The following is a 24,752-nucleotide window of genomic DNA, read 5'->3' on the forward strand; positions in this document are numbered from 1 at the left end:
ATCATGCCACTCCCTTCTGGCTTGTAGAGTTTCTGCTGAGAAATCAGCCGTTAGCCTTATGGGAGTTCCCTTGTATATTATTTGTTGTTTTTCCCTTGCTGCTTTCAGTAATTTTTCTTTGTCTTTATTTTTTGCCAATTTAATTACTATGTGTCTCGGTATGTTTCTCCTTGGGTTTATCCTGTATGGGACTCTCTGTGCTTCCTGAACTTGGTTGGCTATTTCCTTTCCCATGTTAGGGAAGTTTTCGACCATAATCTCTTCAAATATTTTCTCGGGTCCTTTCTCTCTCTCTTCTCCCTCTGGGACCCCTATAATGCGAACGTTGTTGTGTTTATTGTTATCCCAAAGGCCTCTTAGACCGTCTTCATTTCTTTTCATTCTTTTTTCTTTATTCTGTTCCACAGCCCCGTGAATTTCACCATTCTGTCTTCCACGTCACTTATCTGTTCTTCTGCCTCAGTTATTCTGCTGTTGATTCCTTCTAGTGTAGTTTTCATTTCAGTTATTTTATTGTTCATCTGTGTTTGTTTGTTCTTTAATTCTTCTAGATCTTTGTTAAACATTTCTTGCATCTTCCCGATCTTTGCCTCCATTCTTTTTCCGAGGTCCTGGATCATCTTCACTATCATTATTCTGAATTCTTTGTCTGGAAGATGGCTTATCTCCATTTCATTTAGTTGTTTTTCTGGGGTTTTATCTTGTTCCTTCATCTGGTACATAGCCCTCTGCCTTTTCATCTTGTATATCTTTCTGTGAATGTGGTTTTTGTTCCACAGGCTGCAGGATTGTAGTTCTTCTTGCTTCTGCTGTTTTCCCTCTGGTGGATGAGGCTATCTTAGAGGCTTGTGGAAGTTTTCTGATGGGAGGGACTGGTGGTGGTTAGATCTGGCTGTTGCTCTGGTGGTCAGAGCTCATTAAAACTTTAATCCGCTTGACTGCTGATGGGTGGGGCTGGGTTTCCTCCCTTCTGGTTGTTTGGCCTGAGGCGACCCAACACTGGAGCCTACCCAGGCTCTTTGGTGGGGCTAATGGCAGACTCTGGGAGGGCTCAAGCCAAGGAGTACTTCCCAGAACTTCTGCTGCCTGTGTCCTTGTCCTCATGGTGAGCTACAGCCACCCCCCACCTCTGCAGCAGACCCTCCAACACTAGCAGGTAGGTCTGGTTCAGTCTCCTATTGGGTCACTGCTCCTTCCCCTGGGTTCTGATGCACACACTACTTTGTGTGTGCCCTCCAAGAGTGGACTCTCTGCTTCCCCCAGTCCTGCCAAAGTCCTGCAATCAAATCCCACTAGCCTTCAAAGTCTGATTCTCTAGGAATTCTTCCTCCTGTTGCCAGACCCCCAGGTTGGGAAGCCTGACGTGTGGCTTAGAACCTTCACTGCAGTGGGTGGACTTCTGTGGTAAGTGTTCTCCAGTTTGTGAGTCACCCACCCGGCAGTTATAGGATTTGATTTTATTGTGATAGAGCCCCTCCTACCATCTCATTGCAGCTTCTTCTTTGTCTTTGCATGTGTGGTATCTTTTTTGGTGAGTTCCAGTGTCTTCCTGTCGATGATTGTTCAGCAGTTGTGATTTTGGTGTTCTCGAAAGAGGGAGTGAGAGCATGTCCTTCTACTCCGCCATCTTGAACCAATCTCCTAATCCAGATTTTTTTAAAAAAATAAATTTATTTATTATTTATTTTTGTCTGCATTAGGTCTTCCTTGCTGAGTGCGGGCTTTCTCTAGTTGCGGCGAGTGGGGGCTACTCTTTGTTGCGGTGCGCGGGCTTCTCATTGCTGTGGCTTCTGTTGTTGCAGAGCATGGGGTCTAGGCGCGTTGGCTTCAGTAGTTGTGACACGTCGGGTCTAGAGTGCAGGCTCAGTAGTTGTGGCGCATGGGCCTAGTTGCTCTGTGGCATGTGGGATCTTCCCAGACCAATGCTCAAACCCGTGTCCCCTTCATTGGCTGGCAGATTCTTAACCACTGTGCCACCAGGAAAGTCCCTATCATTCAGATTTGAAGGAGAGAGAAAAAGTTTTACAGACAAGGAAAAGCTAAAAGAGTTCAGTACCTCAAAACCAGCTTTGTAAGAAGTGTTAAAGGGGCTACTCTAAGCAGAAAAGAAAAAAGACCACAAATAGAAATAGGAAAATTATGAAAGGAAAAATCTAATTGGTAAAGGCAAACATAAAGTAAAGGTAGTTGACCAACCACTTATAAAGCTAGTAGAAAGGCTAGAAGATATAGAAAATTATCTATATCCACAAGAAGTAGGTAAGAGATACACAGAACAAAAAGATATAAAATATAATGTCAAACACAGTAAACAGTGGGGGGGGGAGAAAAATGTTAGAATGTGTTCAAACTTGAAATCATCACGTTAAAATAATCATGTGTATATAGGTTGTTAAATATGAACCTTATGGTAACTGCAAACCAAAAATCTATCATAGGAGAAAGGAAGAAAAAAGAACTACAAAAACAACCAGAAAACTTAACAAAATGGCAATAAGTACATACCTATCAATTACTTTAAATCTAAATGCTCTAGTCAAAAGACAGCTTGGCTGAATGGATAAAGAACAAGACCCATGTATATGCTGCCTACAAGAGACTTACTTGAGATCTAAGACACACAGACTGAAAGTAAGAGGATGGAATAAAGTATTCTATGCAGAGGGAAATGAAAAGACAGCTGGGGGGTAGCAATACTTGTATCAGGCAAAATATACTTTAAAAGAAAGACTGTAACAAGACAAAGAAGGACAGTATATAATGATCTAAGGGATCAATTCAAGAAGAAAGAAAATACAACAATTGTAAATATATATGCACCCAACATAGGCACACCTAAATACATGCAGCAAATATTAACAAACATAAAGGGGGAAATTGACAGTAACACATTAATAGTAGGGGACTTTCACATCCCACTTTCAGGGAATTCCCTGTTGCTCCAGTGGTTAGGACTCCACTCTTTCACGGTAGGGGGCATGAGTTCGATCCCTGGTTAGGGAGCTAAGTTCTCACATGCCGCTGGGCACAGGCAAAACAAAAACCAAAACAACACCCCACTTACATCAATGGACAGATCATCCAGACTAAAAATCAATAAGGAAACAGTGGCTTTAAAAAACACATTAGATCAGAGAGACTTAATAGATACAGTTAGAACATTCCATCCAAAAGCAGCAGAATACATTCTTTTCAAATGAACATGGAACATTCTCCAGGATAGATCACATGCTAGGATACAAAACAAGTCTCCATAAATCTAAGAAGATTGAAATCATATCAAACATCTTTTTCAGCCTCACTGGTGTTAGACTAGAAATTAACTACAAGAAGAAAACTGCAAAAAACACAAAGACCTGCAGACTAACCACTATGCTGCTAAACAGCCAATGAGTCACTCAAAAAAATCAAAGAGAAAATTAAAAAATCTGGAGACAAATGAAAATGGAAGCATAACAATCCAAAATCTATGGGATGCAGCATAAACAGTTCTAAGAAGGAAGTTTATAGCAGTACAAGCCTACCTCAGAAAACACGAAAAATGTCAAACAATCTATCCTTATACCTAAAAGATCTAGAAAAAGAACAAACAAAGCCCAAAATTAACAGAAGGAAAGAAATCATAAAGACCAGAGTAGAAATAAATGAAATAGAGACTGAAAAAACAGTAGAAAAGATCAATGAAACTAAGTGCTGGTTCTTTGAAAATATAAACAAAATTGACAAACCTTTAGCCAGACTTATCAAGAAAAAAAGAGAGGGCCCAAATAAATAAAATCAGAGATGAAAGAGAATTTACACCTTACACCACAGAGCTACAAAGGATCCTAAGAGATTACTGTGAACAATTATACACCAATAGAATGGACAACTTAGAAGAAATGGATAAGTTCCTAGAAACATGCAGTGTTTCAAGACTGAATCAGGGAGAAATTGAAATATGAACAGACCAATCACCAGTAATGAAATTGAATCAGTAATTAAAAAAAAACTCCCAGTAAATAAAAGTCCAGTACCAGATGGCTTCACAGGTGAATACTACCAAACATTTAAATAAGAGTTAAGGGCTTCCCTGGTGGCACAGTGGTTAAGAATCCGCCTGCCAATGCAGGGAACACGGGTTCGAGCCCTGGTCTGGGAAGATCCCACATGCTGTGGAGCAACTAAGCCCCTGCGCCACAACTACTGAGCCTGTGCTCTAGAGACCGTGAGCCACAACTACTAAGCCCTCATGCTACAACTACTGAAGCCCGCACGCCTAGAGCCTGTGATCTGCAACAAATGAATCCACCGCAAAGAGACGTCCATGCACAGCAAAGAAGAATAGCCCCCGCTCGCCACAGCTAGAGAAAGCGCACACACAGCAACGAAAACCCAAAGCGGCCAAAAAACAAACAAACAAACAAATAAATAAATAAAATTTAAAAAAAAAAGAGTTAACATGGGTCCTCAAAGTATTCCAAAAAATTTCAAAGGAAGGAATGCTTCCAAACTCATTGTACAAGGGTAGCATCATCCTGATACAAAACCAGACAAGGACCCCACAAAAAGAATTAGAGGCCAATATCACTGATGAATATAGATGCAAAAATCATCAATAAAATATTAGCAAACCAAATTCAACAATACATTAAAAAGATCATATACCATGATTAAGAGGGATTTATCTCAGGGATGCAAGAATGGTTCAATATCAGCACATCAATCGATGTAACATACCACATTAACAGATTGAAGAATAAAAGTCATATAGTTATCTCGATAGATGCAGGAAAAGCTTTTGACAAAATTCAACCTCAGTTTATGATTAAAAAGAAAACTCTTCACAAAGTGGTTATGTAGGAAACATATCTCAACAAAATAAAGGCCATATATGACAAACCTACAGCCAACATCATACTCAATTGTGAAAAGCTAAAAACATTTCCTCTGAGATCAGGAACAAGACAAGGAAGCCCACTCTTGCTGCTTTATTCAACATAGTATTGGCAGTCCTTGCCACAGCAATTAGATAGGACAAAGAAATAAAAGGAATCCAGTTTGGAAAGGAAGAAGTAAAACTGTCACTATCTGCAGATGACATTATACTGTATATAGAAAATCCTAAAGATGTCATCAGAAATCTATTAGAACTAATAAATGAATTCAGTAAAGTTGCAAGATACAAAATTAACATACAGAAATCTGTTGCAGATCTATACACTAACAATGAACTATTGGAAAGGGAAATTAAGAAAATAGAAAACAGTCTCACAGTTATATCAAAAGAGTAAAATAGGTATAGGCCTAACCACAGAAGTAAGACTTGTACTTGGAAAACTATAAGACTTTGATGAAAGAAATTGAAGATGACACAAATAGATGAAAATATATACTGTGGGACTTCCCTGGTGGCACAGTGGTTAAGAATCCACCTGCCAATGCAGGGGACATGGGTTTGATCCCTGGTCTGGGGAGATCCCACATGCTGCGGAGCAGCTAACCCCGTGTGCCACCACTACTGAGCCTGTGCTCTAGAGCCCATGAGCCACAACTACTGAGCCCTCGTGCCACAACTACTGAAGCCTGCGCACATAGAGCCCTTGCTCCGCAACAAAAGAAGCCACTGCAATGAGAAGCCCGTGCACCACAACGAAGAATAGCCCCCACTCGCTGCAACTAGAGAAAGCCTGCATACAGCAATGAAGACCCAATGCAGCCAAAAATAAATAAATAAAATAAATTTATTTAAAAAAAGAAAATATATACTGTACTTATGTACTGAAAGAATTAATATGGTTAGAATGACCATACTCCCCGAGGCAATCTATAGATTTATCACAATCTCTATCAAAATACTAGTGGAATTTTTCATAGAACTAGAACAAATAATTCTAAAATGTGTATCAAAATACAAAAGACCCCAAATAGCCAAAGAAGTCTTGAGAAGGAAGAACAAAGCTGGAGGAATCACATTCCATGGTTTCAAGCTATACTACAGAGCTACAGTAATCAAAACAATATGGTACTGGCACAAAAACAGACATATAGATCAATGGAACAGAACAGAAAGCCTAGAAGTGAACCCACACTTATATGGACAATTAATCTATGACAAAGGAGGCAGGAAAATATACAATGGGGAAAAGACAGCTTCTTCAATAAATAGTGTTTGTAAAACTGTACAGCTACATGTAACTGGACTACTTTCTCACATCATATACAAAAATAAACTCAAAATGGATTAAAGATGTAAATTTAAGACCTGAAACCATAAAACTCTTAGAAGAAAACATAAACAGTGGGCCCTTTGACATCAGTCTTAGCTATATATTTTTTTGGATCTGTCTCCTCAGGCAGGGGAAACAAAAGCAAAATAAACAAATGGGATGACATCGAACTAAAAAGCTTTTGCACAGAAAAGAAACTGTCAAAAAAGTGAAAAGACAGCTTACTGAATTGGAGAAGATATTTGCAAACAATATATCCAATAAGGGGTTAATATCCAAGGTACACAAAAAAGTCATACAACCTTAATGGCAAAAAATCAAACATCCCGATTTAAAAATGGGAAGAGGACCTGAATAGACATTTTTCCAAAGAAGGCAAACTGATGGCCAACAGATACATGAAAAGATGTGCTATATCACTAATCATCAGGAAAATGCAAATCAAAACCACAGTGAGAAACCACCTCATACTTGTCAGAATTGCTATCATCAAAAGGCAACAAATAACAAATGTTTGTGAGAACATGGAGAAAAGGGAACCCTTGTACACTTTTGGTGGGAATGTAAATTGATTCAGCCACTGTGGACAACAGTATGGGGGTTTCTTGAAAAATTAAATGTAGAACTGCCATATAATCCAGCAATTTCACTTCTGGGTTTACCTGAAGAAATCAAAAACACTAATTTGAAAAGATATATGCACTCCAGTGTTCATCGCATCATTATTTACAATAGCCAAGATGTAGAAGCAACCTAAGTGTTCATTGATAGATGAATGGATAAAGATGCAGTGTGTATATACACAGTAGAATACTGCTCAGCCATAAAAAAAAAAAAAGAAGCCTTGCTATTTGTGACAAAATGGATGGATCTAGAGGGTATTATACTAAGAGCAATGAGTCAGACAGGGAAAGACAAATACCTGTGGAATCTAGAAACAGAACAAACTGATAAGACAAAATGAAGGCAGACTTGTAGATACAAAGGACAAATGGATGGTTGCCAGAAGGGAGGGGGCCAAATTGGCGAAGGGATTAAGAGGTACAGACCTCCAGTTACGTAATAAATAATCACTGGGATGTAATATACAGCACAAGGAATATGGTCAATAATATCATAGTAACCGTATGGGAAAAGATGGTTGTTAAACTTACTGTGGTGATTATTTCATAATGTATGCAAATGTCAAATCCTTATGTAGTACACTTGAAACTAACATAATATTGTATGCATACTATATTTCACTAAAAAAAATAAAACATAAAACCTTACTAAGGAAAATAAGAAAAAATTTTAAAAAGCTTTGGCTATTGTTATTTTAATTTTATATATCTTCTGCATTAGTTGTGAGAGTAATGATGTAGGTGAAAATCGCTTTTTTTTTTAAAAAATATTTATTTATTTATTTATTTTTGGCTGTGTCGGGTCTTCATTTCTGTGCGAGGGCTTTCTCTAGTTGTGGCAAGCGGGGGCCACTCTTCATCACTGTGCGCCGGCCTCTCACTGTCGCGGCCTCTCTTGCTGCGGAGCACAGGCTCCAGACGCGCAGGCTCAGTAGTTGTGGCGCACGGGCCCAGTTGCTCCGTGGCATGTGGGATCTTCCCAGACCAGGGCTCGAACCCGTGTCCCCCTGCATTGGCAGGCAGGTTCTCAACCACTGCGCCACCAGGGAAGCCCGAAAATTGCTTTTTAAAGTGAAAGAACTGTGGGATTTTAAACCAAAGTAAGTTTTTTTGATGAATTTATTAGATGTACTTCATATAAACTGTTATCTTTATTAAAATAATAATTTTGTCTTAAAGGTATTTTACAGTCCTGTAAGAAAAGAACCTTATATTAGTTTAAAATGTACAACAATTAAAAAATTGTTTTCCAAAGCAATTCATTTAATACTGAAATCCCTTTCTTTGTAATTGAGGCAAAACTTAAAGAGGGAACTATGGGCTAATAAAATTGTTCCCATGTGAACAAAGCTAATAAAAGATGAGAACTGTGACTGTGTCCCACTGAGAAAGACAAGGCACCTTATTAAAACAAAACAAAACAAAACTGTGAATTATTTTTGCAGAAGTCAACGAAAGGTTCCGTTGTCCTTGAGCACGTATTCCGTCACATAAACCTTGTGGAGATAGATTATTTTGGGCTGCGTTACTGTGACAGAAACCATCAGACGGTGAGTACTATGACTTCATATTAAATTTTTCTTGTATAAATTTCACTGTATCTCTGGCTTTTCCTGATCTTTAGGTTTTTGTAACTGAAAATGACTGAAAAACTTAAACATGTTTTCCATTGCTAATTTCTTTGCATTTTTTCCACTTCTGCCAAAAGTTGTAGAGTTGTAGGATTCATAGCTTATGTGTGTGCAGATTTCTTTGTAGGTGGCTTACATAGTTTCTGTTTTTTCGCAGCCATATTATAGAGAGTACTTTCCCTTTGTGCTGTTAGGAGGACTGAATTAGCCATTTCATGTGTGTTAGGAGCCAAGTGGCTAGTCTCTTGAAGTGATAGGCATTATTGCTTTTTAAGAAAGTAAATGGTTAAAGAGTATTTAAAGAAATACAGTGTAAAAAGGTGCCGATCTAAGTTTTATAAGTTGGACGAGCAATTATAAAATAAATAGGGGTTTTCATTCCTGAGCTTCATGGAATAAGAGTAATAATGGCAACCAAACTTTTGGTGTAGGATGTCATTTGTTCATGAGGATTTAACTGAAGAATTCCTGACTGGTTGGATGGTAGAGAGGTACTAAGAAACCTACCACATTGGTTAGTATAGATTCTATTCGGTAAGACTGAAATGCTGTCTCTTGGTGATGAACAGAGGAAAGACTTTGGAGGTGATGATTTTGAGGTACAAAAGTATATTCATTAATGTGACTTTTGGTTTAAAAGTCTAAGACAGATCTTAACCTCAGATAGACAGTCTTATTTATGCTTATAATGCTTATATGCTTACCTTAAAAATACCGTATTTGACATATCTTTTATTTTTTATCCTGTTAAAATAGGTTTCCTCCTCTTTCTTCCTCAGTTGTCCCAGCCTCCACTGGGTCATCTGGGTCTGGGGTCTGTTCATTGAGATGCATGATTGTCTAAGTGGGCCTTTTCTGTCCTGTTCCCAAGAACGTTCTAGGATGAGAAGAGGCAGACAAGTGGAATGCTATTGATGGCGGTAACTTGTGATTTTTCTTGAGCTTGTTCCATAACCTATTTTGTTTCACATGAGCATTTCACAAAGTAGGAATAAAAGATTGGGTGTGTTGGTTAGCTTTCCATAGGAAGGAATTGCTTTCTAAAGGCGAGTGGTCATTAATGCATAATGCAAAGAAAGGGAGCGGACATACTCAGAAGTTCACTGAATTCTGTCTTGTACAGGCCATAAGTCAATATAGCAGAACTGTAAATCTGTACTGAGAGATTAAATTGAAGGCTATAGAAGATATCTTGCATTACATTCATATTTTTGAAATACCATTTTTCCTAGCAGAGGGAAATTCAGTTTCCTGATTTTATCTAGTATGTCAGACCTTGCCTGGAAAGATCGACTGTCTTGCTGAAATTATATAGACCTTATCTGTCCTTTTTTTTTTTTTTTTACATTCCAAAGAAAAAGATGTGAAAAGCTAGAGAATTTTAAACAATGGCTCATATCATTGCAAAAGAATTAGCAGTTGGTATTGGTAGTTAAAGTTTTCTAGGGCTTATTCAGAACAGAGTTTCTTTTCTGTTACCTTTATTCCTAAGGGTTCGCGTCTGTGATACAGGTTTTAGGAGAAAATAAATTACACAATTAGAAGGAGAAAAATATTAAGTCATGCTTTTTATGTGGTAAAAACATCAGATGTGTAAATCACATGAAAAACTATTTTTTTTTGCCTCCTGAATTTATTTCTTTCTAGTAAACTCAGATAAAATAAAGGTGATTTGTAAACGTGACTTAGTCTTTGTACGTTCAAATGTATTCTCTTATTTTCCTTTTAATAGTAGGAAGCTATGAGAATAAGTTCATGAAAATTTACTCTTACTTTAGGTAACCATTTCTTCAAGGCCTGTCATTTCTGCAGGGCTGGGAGAGTGTGTCTGGGTAGGAACACATGATTCCATTCCTGATGTGCTCCTCTTGGGTTCTGAGGTAGAAGTTGGGATCTCCCTCAGGAAGAAGTGCAGGCAGCCTTTTCACTCTGGAAGGGCAACCTCCCCAACTGTAAGTTTCTGAGGAGATTGTTGGTAAACCTAACTTCATATTTCCCTGTTCACTCTCTATATCCCATAGTTGCTTATGGTAAATAAGAATAACTCTATGTTAGAATAGCACAGGCCATGGGGAAAAGTCCTTGTCCTAAAAATAGAGGAATGATTTCTGTGAATATGCCTGAATTACTGTCCATTAGATGGGATTTTGTTTATTGCTTTACTCTTTCTGCACCCGAAAGTTGATTTTAATGGGGAATGCCTGTGTAACAATCTTTAGTGTAATTAAGATCTACATAGAGAAGACTTCGAGGCCCTAATGGGCACCACTTAGATCAACTCTTGAAGCAAATAAAAAGAGATAGTGGGAAGAGGAGCTGGGGATAAAATGGAAGAAAGATGACAAGGAAAAAGAGATGGTTACATCAGTGAAAAGCTCTCCCTCCTCCTCCCTCCATCAGCAGTGGACCATGCCTTGGGGCCATGCCTGAACTTTGGCTGGGGGTGGGGGAATAAACTGGGCAGCCTGCAGCACTGATAGTCAGCCTGGTGTGGTCGAAGTATAAGCATGCAGATGTAAGTGAGTTAGACTGGCAGTGGCTGCAGAGCTGGCAAGGAAGGGTTAGGGAGGGCTTTATGCCCACCTCAGAGAATTAGTGTGTGTTGCATGAGAAGATGGGCAGCTACCCTAGAGAATTAGGGCGCAACATGCCTGATGAATCTGTCCCTGGGACATGTGGACTCCCACATGGCAGGGAGCTTGTTGTCTGTCCTGGAGAATGGGGGTAACCGAGAGGCCTCAGCCTGTATCAGCCATCACCATTGTTGTCATCAATGTATCAGGAACTGTTGAACATTTTCTTGTGTTCATTACATGCTCAGGACAACTGTACAAGTTAAATATTATTATCTTACCATCACAGATGAAGAAACGGAATCTAAAAAGATTAAACAGTTTCTCCAAAGTCACATAACTAGCAAGTATTAAGATCAGAATTCAAACCCAGTCTTCATGTCTCCAAGACTTTTCATCCACTATAATATCCTGACTTGAATGTGTGTAAGATAAAGAGGTTTTGCATACTTTGGGCACTAAAGAACTCTCTTTTGGGCTTCCCTGGTGGCACAGTGGTTAAGAATCCGCCTGCCAATGCCGGGGACATGGGTTCGAGCCCTGGTCCGGGAATATCCCACATGCCACGGAGTAACTAAGCCCGTGCGCCACAACTACTGAGCCTGCACTGTAGAGCCCGTGAGCCGCAACTACTGAGCCCGCAAGCCACAACTACTGAAGCCCGTGCGCCTAGAGCCCATGTTGCACAACAAGAGAAGCCACTGCAGTGAGAAGCCCGCTCACTGCAACAAAGAGTGGCCCCCGCTCACCGCAACTAGAGAAAGCCCACGCACAGCAATGAAGACCCAACAGAGACAAAAATAAATAAATAAAATAAATAAATTTAAAAAAAAGAACTCTCTATGCAATTTACATATTAATGTTTGTTGAGAAGAGTTACATGGTAATTTCCAATAAGCAAACTTCTCAGATTAACCTGTGGCAAGAGAGCTCATTTAGGCCTTTGTGTGTTGCCACATTCATGTGGTCGTTCAGCTGTTATTTAATGAATACCTAATATATGCAGGCCATGTTCTGGAGCTTTCTATGTTTTTCATGTAGTCTGAGGAATTCTGAGGAAAGTGAATTTACTGCCTGGAATATTAAATGAAAAAATACAGATTTTATGTACATTCCATGGAACCAAGTCCTGGGAAATTCATGTAGCAAACGCATTGATTTAGGTGTTATGTATGTGTAAAGAGTAACAGCTGGACAGAAATAAATCTTGTTAAAGCTAACGTCTCTCTAAGGGTACAGCTGACTTGATTTGGAACACTCTGGGCATCATAATTTCTTAACTTCACTTCTCAGGATGGGTCTGTAAAAGAATCTCTGGAAAATAAAAACAGTTCTTTGTGAAGACACGGTTACTGAGACTGAATTAACACAGTGCCGCCTGCATTACCTCAGGCTTTTTTTTTTTAGAAAGCACCCTCTTAAAGATGAACCACGGGGGAGACTTCCCTGGTGGTCCAGTGGTTAAGACTTTGCCTTCCAATGCAGGGGGTGTGGGTTCGATCCCTGGTTGGGGATCCCACATGCCTCGCGGCCGAAAAACCAAAACATAAAACAGAAGTAATATTGTAACAAATTCAATAAAGACTTTAAAAAAATGGTCCACATCAAAAAAATCTTTAAAAAAAAAAGATGCACCGTGGGCTTCATGTACTTGCAGTTTCTTTCCTTAAAGACAGCAATAGTGAGAGCACTTAGCCTGGGCCTAGAACCTCCGTTCTGTTCTGCTCTGGCCTGTGTCATCAAGTTCGTTCTTAATCCAGACTGGTCTGTGCGGGGTATGTCTCTTTTATATCTGGGCCGTGGTTCAACTTACAGAAAATTTCCAGCCGTGAAGGAAGGTGTCTGTGACGCCGTCTGTCATAGGGGTTACAAGAACACACCAGCTTTGTCGAATGACCCTGCCACTTACTAGCTGTAAATATTTAAAATTCTCTTGAAGTACTGACCCTTAATCTAGAACAGCAGAACTGCCGGGAGAGTGGGCTGCGTCCAGTGTGTTCTAGGCCTGCCTATCCCCAGTTGAGGGGCCGTTCATTGGGAGCACCTTCCTGTTCTCCTCATGGCGGGTGGCCAGCAGCTCAGCTGGGAGTGTCTTTACTTTGACTGGGTACCAGCTTCCTCTGCTCAGTGTCCTAATCCCCAACATCTGTGAATATGTCACCTTATATGGCAACAGGGACTTTGCAGATGTGGCTAAGGATCTTGTGATGGGGAGATTATCCAGGTGTGACCAATATAATTACATGAGTTCTTACACATGAAAGAGGAGGCAGGAGAGTCAGAGGAGATGTGACAGTGGATGCAGAGGTCAAAGTCATGTATTTGCTGGAAGGAGGCCTTGATGCCAGGAAGGCAGGTAACCTCTAGAAGTTGGAAAGGGCAAGGCAAGGGTTCTCCCCTGGTTCCTCCAGAAGGAGCACAGCTCTGCCTACACTTAGGTTTTTAATCCCAGTGTCTTAGTCAGTTTGGGCTGCTTTAACAAATTACCACAGACTGGGTGGTTTAAACAAGCAACATTGATTTCTCACAGTTCTAGAGGCTGAAAGTCTGAAAGCAGGGTGCCAGCATGGTTGGGTTCTGGTGAGGGTCCTTTTCCAGGTTGGGGACAGCTGACTTCTTGTAACCTCACATGGTAAAAGAGTTCTTACAAGAGCACTAATCCCATTCCTGATTGACCTAAGCACCTCCCAAAGACCCTACCTCCAAATACCATCACATTGGGATTAGGGCTTTAACATGTAAACTCCTGGTGGACACAAACATTCAGTCTGTTATACCTACTGAGACCATTTTGGACTTTTGGCCTTCGGAATTGTAAGATAATAAATTTCTGTTGTTTTAAGCCACCAAGTTTATGGTCATTTGTTGCAGCAGCAGAAAGAAACCAATACAGATGGTTACTGTGGGAAGCATTTTATCTTGCTTGCTCAGTGGAAACTTGAGGGCCTTCTTGTTTGGTTTCACCACATTAGGCAGAAACCTGAGCTGCTGTTACTTTCCTGGGTAATAATAGCATATATCCTTCTGCAGGTGCTCAGGATTTCTGTGATTAGGGCTGCATGTTTATCTGCAGATGTCTATGAGTAATATTAGTTGCTGCTTCAAGATTATCTAGATTCCTTATTATGAGGGAGGGATGGTAAGATCTGTTAATGATAGGCAGAGAATTGAAATTATGATACAGGCCTATCCCCTTTAATAATTAGGTGAATTTGAAATTACTCTGAAGCTGGAAGGAACATGAGCTGCCTTTGGGTGTTCAGAAGTTATTATAAGTGGGGTGTGTGTGGTAGAACAGACAACTGCCTTTGGAGTCACAAGGTAGGTCTGAGTCCTATGTCTGCTTCTAAGAATGGTCAAGTCACTTCATTTTTCTGAACATTGAGAATAATGCCTTCCCTGACCCGACATTCAGGATTGTTGTAGGACCAAATTAGAGACCACACATATTGTATAAGGTGTTAAACCTTTTGAAGGCCTTTCCTGTTGAAACTAGGATGGAGGAAAATATTGCTGGTGATACATATTTTTAAAAGGTGGAATAGAGGAAAGAAGGAAACAGTCTGGGGGAAAGAAGAGAGAAAATCAAATAAGCTTTGGACTCTGAAACAGCTTTGGAGATTTTTGAAGATGAGTTTTGTTGATATTGAAAGCAGTAATAAGAATAAATGTGATATCTCAATACTACTTCTGGTTTTAAAATTAGTAGTTATAATCACATCCCATTTTAACGTTAGCACTTGAGGTGTCTTTACAAATTACTCCTTCAAATGCAGATTCTATCCAGGTAGAGCTTTTCTCAGAATATGGCATTCAACCTGCTGAATCTGCTGTCCTATGACTTCAGAAGTCAAAGAAGGAGGGAGACAGGTAGCATACAGATTCAGTCAGCATGTGAATGTCCTCTTCGCCAGTGAACTCTTCTTTTCTTCACCAAGACAATAAAAGAAATCAGATGGAAGCCCCCTAACTCCTTAACCCTTCTCACACACTTAGTTGCTCCTTACCCATCCTTTCCTCTCCTCTCAGTGGAAGAGCCCCAGTGCCTCTCCCCTGGATTTTATCACCTCTCATTTCTTCTGCATCTTCAGCCCTCTCCCTCTCTGTTCCCTTTCTTCTGTCAAGGTTTGGGCATGTTTAAATCTCTCACTTTTAAAACCACCCTTCCCCCACTCCCATGTGATCCTTTGTCTACTGCCGTATTGACTCCCTCTGTGTCACACCTAAACTCCAGAAAGCTTTGCCTAAATTCATCACCTCCACTTCTCAAATCTAATTCATCCTTTTTTTAAAAAAAAAAAATTTATTTATTTATTTAGGCTGCTCCGGGTCTTAGTTGCAGCACGCGAACTCTTAGTTGCGTGCGGCACGCACGTGGGATCTAGCTCCCCGACCAGGGATTGAACCTGGGCCCCCTGCATTGGGAGTGCAGAGTCTTACCCTCTGGACCACCAGGGATGTCCCCATCAAATCTCATTCATTCTTAAACTTCTCACAGTTCAGCTTTGATGTCCATCATACACTGAAACGGTCCTCAGGGTCGTCACTAGTTGCTACATCCAAGTGACGCTTTCAGCCCTTATCTTCCTTTATGTTGTTGCATTGACCCTTGTTCTTAAAATCTTCTCATTTTGCTCTTCTGACAACACGTTCTCCTTTTTTTTTCTCTTTTCGAGTTTTCTTCTGGTTATTCCTATTCAATCTTCTTTATGATCACTTTTCCTCTGCCTTTTCCTAAAAATGTTGATATGATTTTGTCCATAGTTTTCTTATGTTCTGACTGAATATGCACACACTTAATGCTACTTCTTCTGGCCCTATTTTTTTCTGAAATAAGTTCCTTAAAAATAAGAGAAACTAAACTGTGTATATATTTGTATCCTCCCCACCGCCCCCAAAAGCTCTGAGGATTATTGAGCAAAAATGATCCCATCCATTGAGCTCTAGCAGGCAGGCGCTGCCATGAGTAATGGTATTCTTCTTTGCATTACGATTTGTTGTATTTTGCGGTGTGAGTTTGAGGTTTCACTTTCTGTAACTTTAGCTTCTGGCAAATGCCTGTAATGACTGATAAAATGTGTGTAAGTGATCACACAAGTCCTATTGCAAAGAGAGAAATTAAATTTGTCATGTTGGATTATTACAAATTGAAACTTTTATAGCCAAGACATGGAAACAACCTAAGTGTCATCAGTGGATGAATGGGTAACGATGTGAGATATATGTATGTATAAATAAAGTAATGGAATGTTATTTAACCATAAAAAGAAGGAAATCCTGCCATTTTCAACAACACAGATGGATCTTGAGAGCATTAGGATAAGTGAAATAAGTGAGACAGAGATAGGCAAAGACTGTATGATCTCACTTATATGTGGAATCTATAAAAGCCACACTCATGGATGCAGATAACAGATTAGTGGTTGCCAGAGGTGGGAGGTGGGGGATATGGGTGAAGGTGGTCAAAAGGTAAAATCTTCCAGTTATGAGATGAGTTCTGGGAATGTAATGTACAGCATGGTGACTATAGTTAACAATACTCTTTGTGTATTTGAAAGTTTCTGAGAGACTAGATATTGAAAGTTCACATCACAAGGAAAGAAGACTGTGTGAGGTGATGGATGTTAACTAAACTTAATTTTGGTGATCATTTCACAGTATATACATATATCAAATCATTATGTTGTATGTCTTGGACTAATACAGTGTTTTTATAAACAAATTTCAATGAAGTATAGTTGATTTACAGTGTTGTATTAATTTCTGCTGTACAGCAAATTAACTCAGTCGTAAGTATATATATTCTTTTCCATTCTGGTTTAGCACTGAATATAGTTCCTTGTGCTACACAGTAGGACCTTGTTGTTTATTCATCCTATATATGCTAGTTTGTATCTGCTAATCCCAAACTCCCAATTCTTCCCTCCCCCACCCCACTCCCCCTTGGCAACCACAAGTCTGTTCTCTATGTCTGTGAGTCTGTTTCTGTTTTGTAGGTATGTTCATTTGTGTTGTATTTTAGATTCCACATATAAGTGATGTCATCTGGTATTTGTCTTTCTGACTTACTTCACTTAGGATGATAATCTCTAGGTCCATCCATGTTGCTGCAAATGGCAGTTTCATTCTTTTTTATGGCTGAGTAATATTCCATTATATATATATATATATATATATATATATATATATATACACACACCATATCTTCTTTATCCATTCATCTGTCGATAGGCATTTAGGTTGTTTTTATGTCGTGACTATTGTGAGTAGTGCTGCTGTGAACATAGGGGTGCATGTATCTTTTTGAATTACAGTTTTGTCTGGGTATATGCCCAGGAGTGGGACTGCTAGATCATATGGCAACTCTATTTTTAGTTTTTTGAGGAACCTCCATACTATTTTCCATAGTGGCTACGCCAATTTACAATCCCACCAACAGTGTAGGAGGGTTCCCTTTTCTCCACATCCTCTCCAGCATTTGTTATTTGTAGACTTTTTAATGATGGCCATTCTGACTGGTGTGAGGTGGTACCTCATTGTAGTTTTGATTTGCATTTCTCTAATAGTTAGCAATGATGAGCATCTTTTCATGTGCCTATTGGCCATCTGTATATCTTCTTTGGAGAAATGTCTATTTAGACCTTCTGCCCATGTTTCAATTGGGTTGTTTGTTTTTTTGTTATTGAGTTGTATGAGCTGTTTGTGTATTTTGGACATTAAGCTCTTGTCTGTCGCATCATTTGCAAATATTTTCTCCCAGTCTGTAGGTTGTCTTTTCATTTTGTTTATGGTTTCCTTTGCTGTAGAGAAGCTTGTAAGTTTGATTAGGTCCTCTTTGTTTATTTTTGCTTTTATTTCTATGGCCTTGGGAGACTGACCTAAGAAAACATTGGTATGATTTATGTCAGAGAATGTTTTGCCTATGTTCTCTTCTAGGAGTTTTATGGGGTCGTGTCTTATATTTAAGTCTTTAAGCCATTTTGAGTTTATTTTTGTGTATGGTGTGAGGGTGTGTTCTAACTTCATTGATTTACATGAGGCTCTCCAACTTTCCCAACACCACCTGCTGAAGAGATTGTCTTTTCTGCATTGTATATTCTTGCCTCCTTTGTTGAAGATTAACTATCCATAGGTGTCTGCGTTTATTTTTGGGCTCTCTATTCTGTTCCATTGATCCATGTGTCTGTTTTTGTGCCAATACCACACTGTTTAGGTTACTGTAGCTTTGTAGTATTGTCCATAATCTGGGAGGGTTATGCCTACTGCTTTGTTCTTTGTCCTAAGGATTGCTTTGGCAATTCTGGGTCTTTTATGATTCCATATAAAATTTAGGATTATTTTTTCTAGTTCCGTGAAAAATGTCTCAGGTAATTTGATAGGGATTGCATTATATCTGTAGATTGCTTTGGGTAGGGTGGCCATTTTAACAATATTAATTCTTCCAATTCAGGAGCATGGGATATCTTTCTGTTTCTTTGAATCACCTTCATTTTCCTTTATTAATGTTTTGTAGTTCTCAGCATGTAAGTCTTTCACCTCCTTGGTGAGGTTTATTACTAAGTATTTTATTTTGTTGTTGTAGTTTTAAAAAGGATTGTTTGTTTGCATTCCCTTTCTCATATTTCATTGCTAGTGTAAAGAAATGCAACCGATTTCTGTATGTTAATCTTGTATCTTGCTACTTTGCTTCTAGTAGTTTTTGTGTGGAGTCTTTAGGGTTTTCTATATTTAGTATCATGTCATCTGCATATAATGACAATTTTACCTCTTCCTTACCAATTTGAATACCTTTTATTTCTTTTTCTTGTCTGATTGCTGTAGCTAGAACTTCCAATACTATGTTGAAGAGAAGTGGTGAGAGTGGGCATCCTTGTCTTGTTCCAGATTTTAGCAGGAAGGCTTTCAGCTTTTCACTGTTGAGTATTATATTGGCTGTAGGTTTGTCATAAATAGCTTTTATTATGTTGAGATATGGTTCCTGTATATACCCACTTTGGTAAGAGTTTTTATCATGAATGTATGTTGAATTTTATCGAATGCTTTTTCTTTTCCTTTCTTTTTTTTTTTTTTTTTTTTTTGGTTGCGTCGTGTGGCGTGTGGGATCTTAGTTCCTCAACCAGGGATTGAACCTGTGCCCCCTGCATTGGAAGCGCAGAGTCTTAACCACTGGACCACCAGAGAAGTCCCTACATTTTCTGCATCTGTTGATATGATCATGTGGTTTCTGTCTTTTCTTTTATTGATGTGGTATGTAACATTGATTTGCATATGTTGAACCATCCTTGTGACCCTGGGATGAATCCAACTTGGTTGTGGTGTTATATGTCAATTATATCTCAATAAAACTGGGGGGAAGAACCTTTACTATCTAAGCATCTTCAGGTATCTGGTGAAGGAATAGGGCAAAGATCAAGAAGCAGAAAGGTTTTCTTCAGTAGCCCTTTGACCATCATAAACAGTGCAGCAGCCTGGGAGTACTGATGACAAAACATCAAGGGTACCTGGAAAAAAAACCCACAAAAAACATGGCTGGAGGCTCTTCATGAGTCCAGAGGCCTGGAAGGGAATGCCAGAAGCATCTTCATAGTGACCCCCAGCAGTGAAGCTTCTCATTTTCCTGCTGTTGATTATGTCACTCTTCCTACATAATCTCATCTGCTCACCAGGGCTTCCCTGGTGGCGCAGTGGTTAAGAATCCACCTGCCAATGCAGGGCACACGGGTTCGAGCCCTGGTCTGGGAAGATCCCACATGCCACGGAGCAACTGAGCCCGTGTGCCACAACTACTGAAGTCCACGTGCCTAGAGCCCGTGCTCCATAGTTTAGATTACTATCTAAAGGCTCAGTTGACCCTCAAATTTGTATCACCAACCCAGACATCTCAAGACATTATACTGTGTACAGACTCTCTGGATTCATACAACTCTATACTTGGGAGAGGTGTGTGGCATTGGGTGAGTCTTCTCATGGGGATAATAATAGTACTAGCTTCAAAGGGTGGTAGTGAGGGGTAAAGGAGTCTATAAACACCCAGACTAGTGCTTTAAATGGTGTGGTCAGTGCAGTATAAGTGTTTGCTCTTATTCTATACTTGGATATTCCTAAGGTCCCTCCAACACAACATATTCAAAACTGAAGTCATCATCTCTCCCTCCAGATGTGCTCTTTTTTTTTTTTTTAATGTTCTTAAGAGTAGTGATTTTCCAGAATTAAAGAAAAAAAACTATGTACCTGTGTATAATTTTAGGTTGAGAATAAAAATTTTATCCTAAGTTTAAATAGATGCAAATTTTTGGTTTATCATGAGTACCAACATTGTAAAATCTGTCACATTACTCTTAAATGTATACTCTTAAATGCATCTCTATATCATAGCAATTTTGGTACTCATCGTCAATGTTTAAAAAGTAAACATGAACAAGTTCTACATTAAAAGTCAGAATTGTCTTTGTTCCTTTTATCTTCTTCGTATTCTACTTTCTTCATAGAATTTTCTCATTATATTTTTATTAACAAAATATATTTATCCATAACAATATTTTTTATAGAAATTGAAAGTTAAAAAGTTTATTTCATGAGACCTTAAGGCTTTATTATTGAGCCATAAGAATAGTTATTATTACCAAGGTTTTCAATTAAAACAGCAAAATGTTATACATTTTAATAACTCTTAAACATAAAAAGTGAACATTTATTGGAAGTGCATCTCAATGAAGTAATGGGCTGCTTCTTCTCAGTTAGTTCATGTACCCCTGAATGATTATAATATATTCCTGGAGTGAGATAGGGCTCAGTATCAATTTTATTCCTATTTCTTGTCTTTATAAGGATGAGCACTGAGTAACCTTATCTACTAAAGGAGTTAGATTGAAAAGGAAGAAGTTTTGATAAAGGAAGATCACTTACTTCCTTGAACTCTCCTGAGTTACACGCCAAAAAAATCACATAGCGATCTGTCATCTAAAATTATTTTCAGTAATCTGTCAGGTATCTCCAAGGCACTGTAGTCATCACCAACCCCTCTCAATCTGCTCTGAGAGCAGAGATTTCTCAGACCACTCACTGGGTTCTCCTTCAGTTTAGTTTGAAAGCAATGAAATCAAAACCTCTTGAGTGGCGAACAATTTGTTAATCGTTATAGTAATTCAATTTCAGAATTTCTGGGAGATGTATTCAAAATGCTTTACCAAGATTTATCAAAACAGTATTAATTATGCTTTTTCTCTTTTACTTAGAAGCATCTGATGTAATCTACTTTGGTTTTAAAGGATTAGGAAAATTAAAAATGGTTAAGTTTAACGAACATTTGCCAGTACATGATTTTTGGTAAAATGCTTTTATCTATATTTATGTACTTTATGTTTTTATCAGAATTGTGGAGCTGCAGATTTAGTTAATCCAGTTTATGGAAAATGTCCTACATATTACTTTGGCAAAGCCAGTTACTGTCAAACCACTGAGCTAAACCAGTGTACATTCTGTCATTTGTCAATTTAAATAAAAATGTTAACATGTATTCTGTGACGAGTACTTCACTTTGGAATTTGATTTCTGAGATGGGTAGACAGATAAGGCACAGTGTTTTGTCACTTAGATGAGATAGGCTCACTAGGGCTTTCATTTGTTTTATTCTGTGGGACTCTTCCTCATGAGCTAGGCATATTTTTATATATTTTGATAGTAGCTGGACAATGGAAGTTGCAAGATCATTAAACAAACTCCCTTTGCTGCTTTGTTCTATAATATCCCTGAATTCCCAACAACCCAGCCAAGGACCAAAATACCATGTTTCTTTCATCTTGCCTAGTCCTCACCAGAAAGGCGTGTAAGGTAGGGAAAGACGGAAAGCCCTGTTTTTCTGGTTTAGGGTGTTTTATTTAAGGCAACTTTGCTGACACTGGTATTTAAAAATGTTTCTATCTTTCTGCTCAGGAATTTTCTACATCCTGGGGCAGTGCGCCCTAGAGTTTGAAAGGGTGAGAGGTGCCTTCCTGCTGTAAATGGGAAAAGAGGGTTGTGAAAGGGGAGGGCAGAGGGGAGAGCTGGCAGGACCTCTCATCAGGTCTGTGCTCACGTAGATCAGGTCTAGAAAGAGTATGTGTGTTAAGAGGGTAAATAAATCCTGAGAGTTCTCATCACAAGGAGAACCATTTGTTTCTTTTCTTTTCATTGTGTGTATATGAGAAGATGGATGTTAGCTGAACCTATTGTGGTGATCATTTCACAATATAGGTAAATTATACCATTGTGCTGAATGCCTTAAACTTACACAGAGATGCCAATTATTTCTCAAGAAAAGTGGGAAGAAAAATGTATATGGAAGTTGAGAATCTGGGAATTAAGTCCCTTAAAACTATCTGTTGTCTTTGTACCTTTTAGGAAGTCCTCATGGTTGCATCCCTGAGGTGCCTGCCCCTCTGTCTGAATACCTTAGTGAATGCCACCACTCACGCTAGGGTGTCATCCTTAACTCTACCGTCTCTCCTTCTCCTCAGAGCTAACCCGTCACCAGGTCCTGTCAGTTCTACTCCTTCATAACTAGCATGACTTGTGTAATTCATCATCCAACCCAGGGTACTTTTTTTTTTTTTAATTTATTTATTTATTTTGGCAGAGTTGGGTCTTCGTTTCTGTGCGAGGGCTTTCTCCAGTTGCGGCGAGCGGGGGCCACTCTTCATCGCGGTGCGCGGGCCTCTCACTGTCGTGGCCTCTCCCATTGCGGAGCACAGGCTCCAGACCTGCAGGCTCAGTAGTTGTGGCTCACGGGCCTAGCCGCTCCGCGGCATGTGGGATCTTCCCGGACCGGGGCACGAACCCGTGTCCCCTGCATTGGCAGGCGGATTCTTAACCATTGCGCCACCAGGGAAGACCCCTCCCCCCCCCAGGGTACTTTTGAGAGTGAAAAGGGTCACTGTTCGTAACTAAGCTAGGACAGCAGTTGTCAGCAGGACTTACGGTTACCTCTTAACCTCCCAGCCCTGAATCCTGGTTGAGGTGCCAGCACGGGAGCCTGGATTTCTGCAAAAGCTTTCCGACTGGTCTTCCTGTCTTTGCTCTTGCTTCCTCCCATGTTTTGCCCCCTGCAGTTGCAGTTTTCTTTCAGAAAGACTACTTTAAGGATGTCTCCTCTGTGGCTTCAGATTCTTTAATGGGTCCCAAAGGGAAAATGCAGGAATTCCTTAACAAGGATTACAAGGTCCTTCAAGAAATGTGACCCTTGGTTGCTCTAGAGCTTTTCTTGCATGGTAATTCTTCAGCCCCCCTCCAATCATCCTCCACCCAAACCCACACTCCAGGTACATGAAAGCTACACTCAACTACCTGCAGCTCCTTACCTGAACTGTAGTGTCTCCGTGATGTACCTGCTGCTTCCCCGGCCTGAATACCCTCCTCGTCTTCCACGCCTCATATTTACCTGTTGATCCTGTTCTTCCTTGCCCCCTGATTGAGCAGTCTCTGATATTAGTCTCCTCCTGAAGCTCTCTCTCACCCCTGCAAGTGCCCTAGGCTAACCACTGTCGTCACACATTGTATTTTTCTCTTAAATAATATCCCCCACTTGACTGGAAACTCCTTGAGGGGAGGGATTATGTCCTGTTTCTCACTATGTTACCACCTCTGCCACTGCCAACTAAGTGATCTCTCACCTAGACAGATGGCAGGCCAGAGAGAGGTCAGGCCTTGACAAGAATGCTTCTGCCTTGCCTTTCTGTGTCTGCTTGCTGCCTCCTTTCCCTGCTGTTCTTTGAATTTATTGCTTTGGTTCTCTTAAGAAAGACCTCTACTGCTATTTATTTTAACCAGACTTCGGAGATATATATATCTATATATGTATGTGTGTATTTATTTTTTTTAAAGCTTTACTGAGATGTTAGGAAGTTACGTTGGAAGTATCTGGAATTGCAAGAAATTGCAGATACATGCTATCCTTAGTGTGCTGGCAGCTACTGGGTGCTGTTGAGAGTATTCCTGTCTAGTAAGAGGTAGCGTAGTGTGTGGTAGAAGGAGGTGTATGAGGATTTGAGTTCAGGTAATGACACCGGCGGCTGTATGGTTGTGGGTCCCATGGTTTTTAAAAATTTGTTCGTAATAAACTCTTCTTAATAAGACAGGTTTTTCTCTTTCTCTATAGTTGTTGAACAGTTTCTATTAAGAAAGGAAGTGATGGTGCTCTTCTGGAGCCGGTTTCCGTTCAGAGTGGGTCTGATCTCTTCTGAGCTCAGTCATGTGCTGCCTGGTGAGAATTCAGGAGCGGGCCTGCTGGAAAGAACCCCAGGAAGCGCTGAGAGAGGAACCTGTCCACCTGCCAACTGCTCCTGCTTTCCTCCCTGCTCTAGCCCTTAGGGAGAAGCAGAGCTTGCTCTGATTGTTTGTTGTGTGTGTTGATTTTGCCATGGTTTCAAAAATGCTTTTGAAGGACCTAGATGTGTCTAGAGTTGGCTCCATGGTGTATCTTGAACCTAACCCTCTTGTAGTTCTTTTTTTCTCTTCCTTTTCCTTCAGATGGTTGATCATAGTAGGCACAAATGTGTCTTCCATGGGTCATGTATAATGAAATATTTTATCCTGCGGCTTTCGTAAATTTGTCTTCCAGCTTTAGCAAGTTGAGACACTGAATTCTATCTTTTTTCATTAATGGCACCAGTGTCTTTTTTTTTTTTTTTAAACCAAAAATAGATTAAAAGGAGAAACACTTGGACATGATAAAGGTACAAA

The 24,752-nt window shown here is 39.6% G+C and overlaps 1 protein-coding gene across 9 annotated transcripts in view; it reads left to right on the plus strand.

Annotated features, from left to right (window-relative positions):
- The window catches only part of EPB41L4A (erythrocyte membrane protein band 4.1 like 4A), a 270,520-nt gene that overhangs the window by 103,935 nt on the left and 141,833 nt on the right, over positions 1-24,752 (plus strand). For all 9 annotated transcript variants that reach the window (XM_082376858.1, XM_082376852.1, XM_082376855.1 and 6 more), the window contains one exon: positions 8,278-8,382. Coding sequence is in view for 8 of the 9 variants with exons in the window: in XM_082376852.1 (XP_082232978.1) it covers positions 8,278-8,382 (105 nt within the window). In the remaining variant the exon portion in view is untranslated. The remainder of the gene's footprint in view (positions 1-8,277; positions 8,383-24,752) is intronic.

Source organism: Balaenoptera borealis (assembly GCF_965194805.1).
Source record: "Balaenoptera borealis genome assembly, chromosome: 2".
NCBI lineage: Eukaryota > Metazoa > Chordata > Mammalia > Artiodactyla > Balaenopteridae > Balaenoptera > Balaenoptera borealis.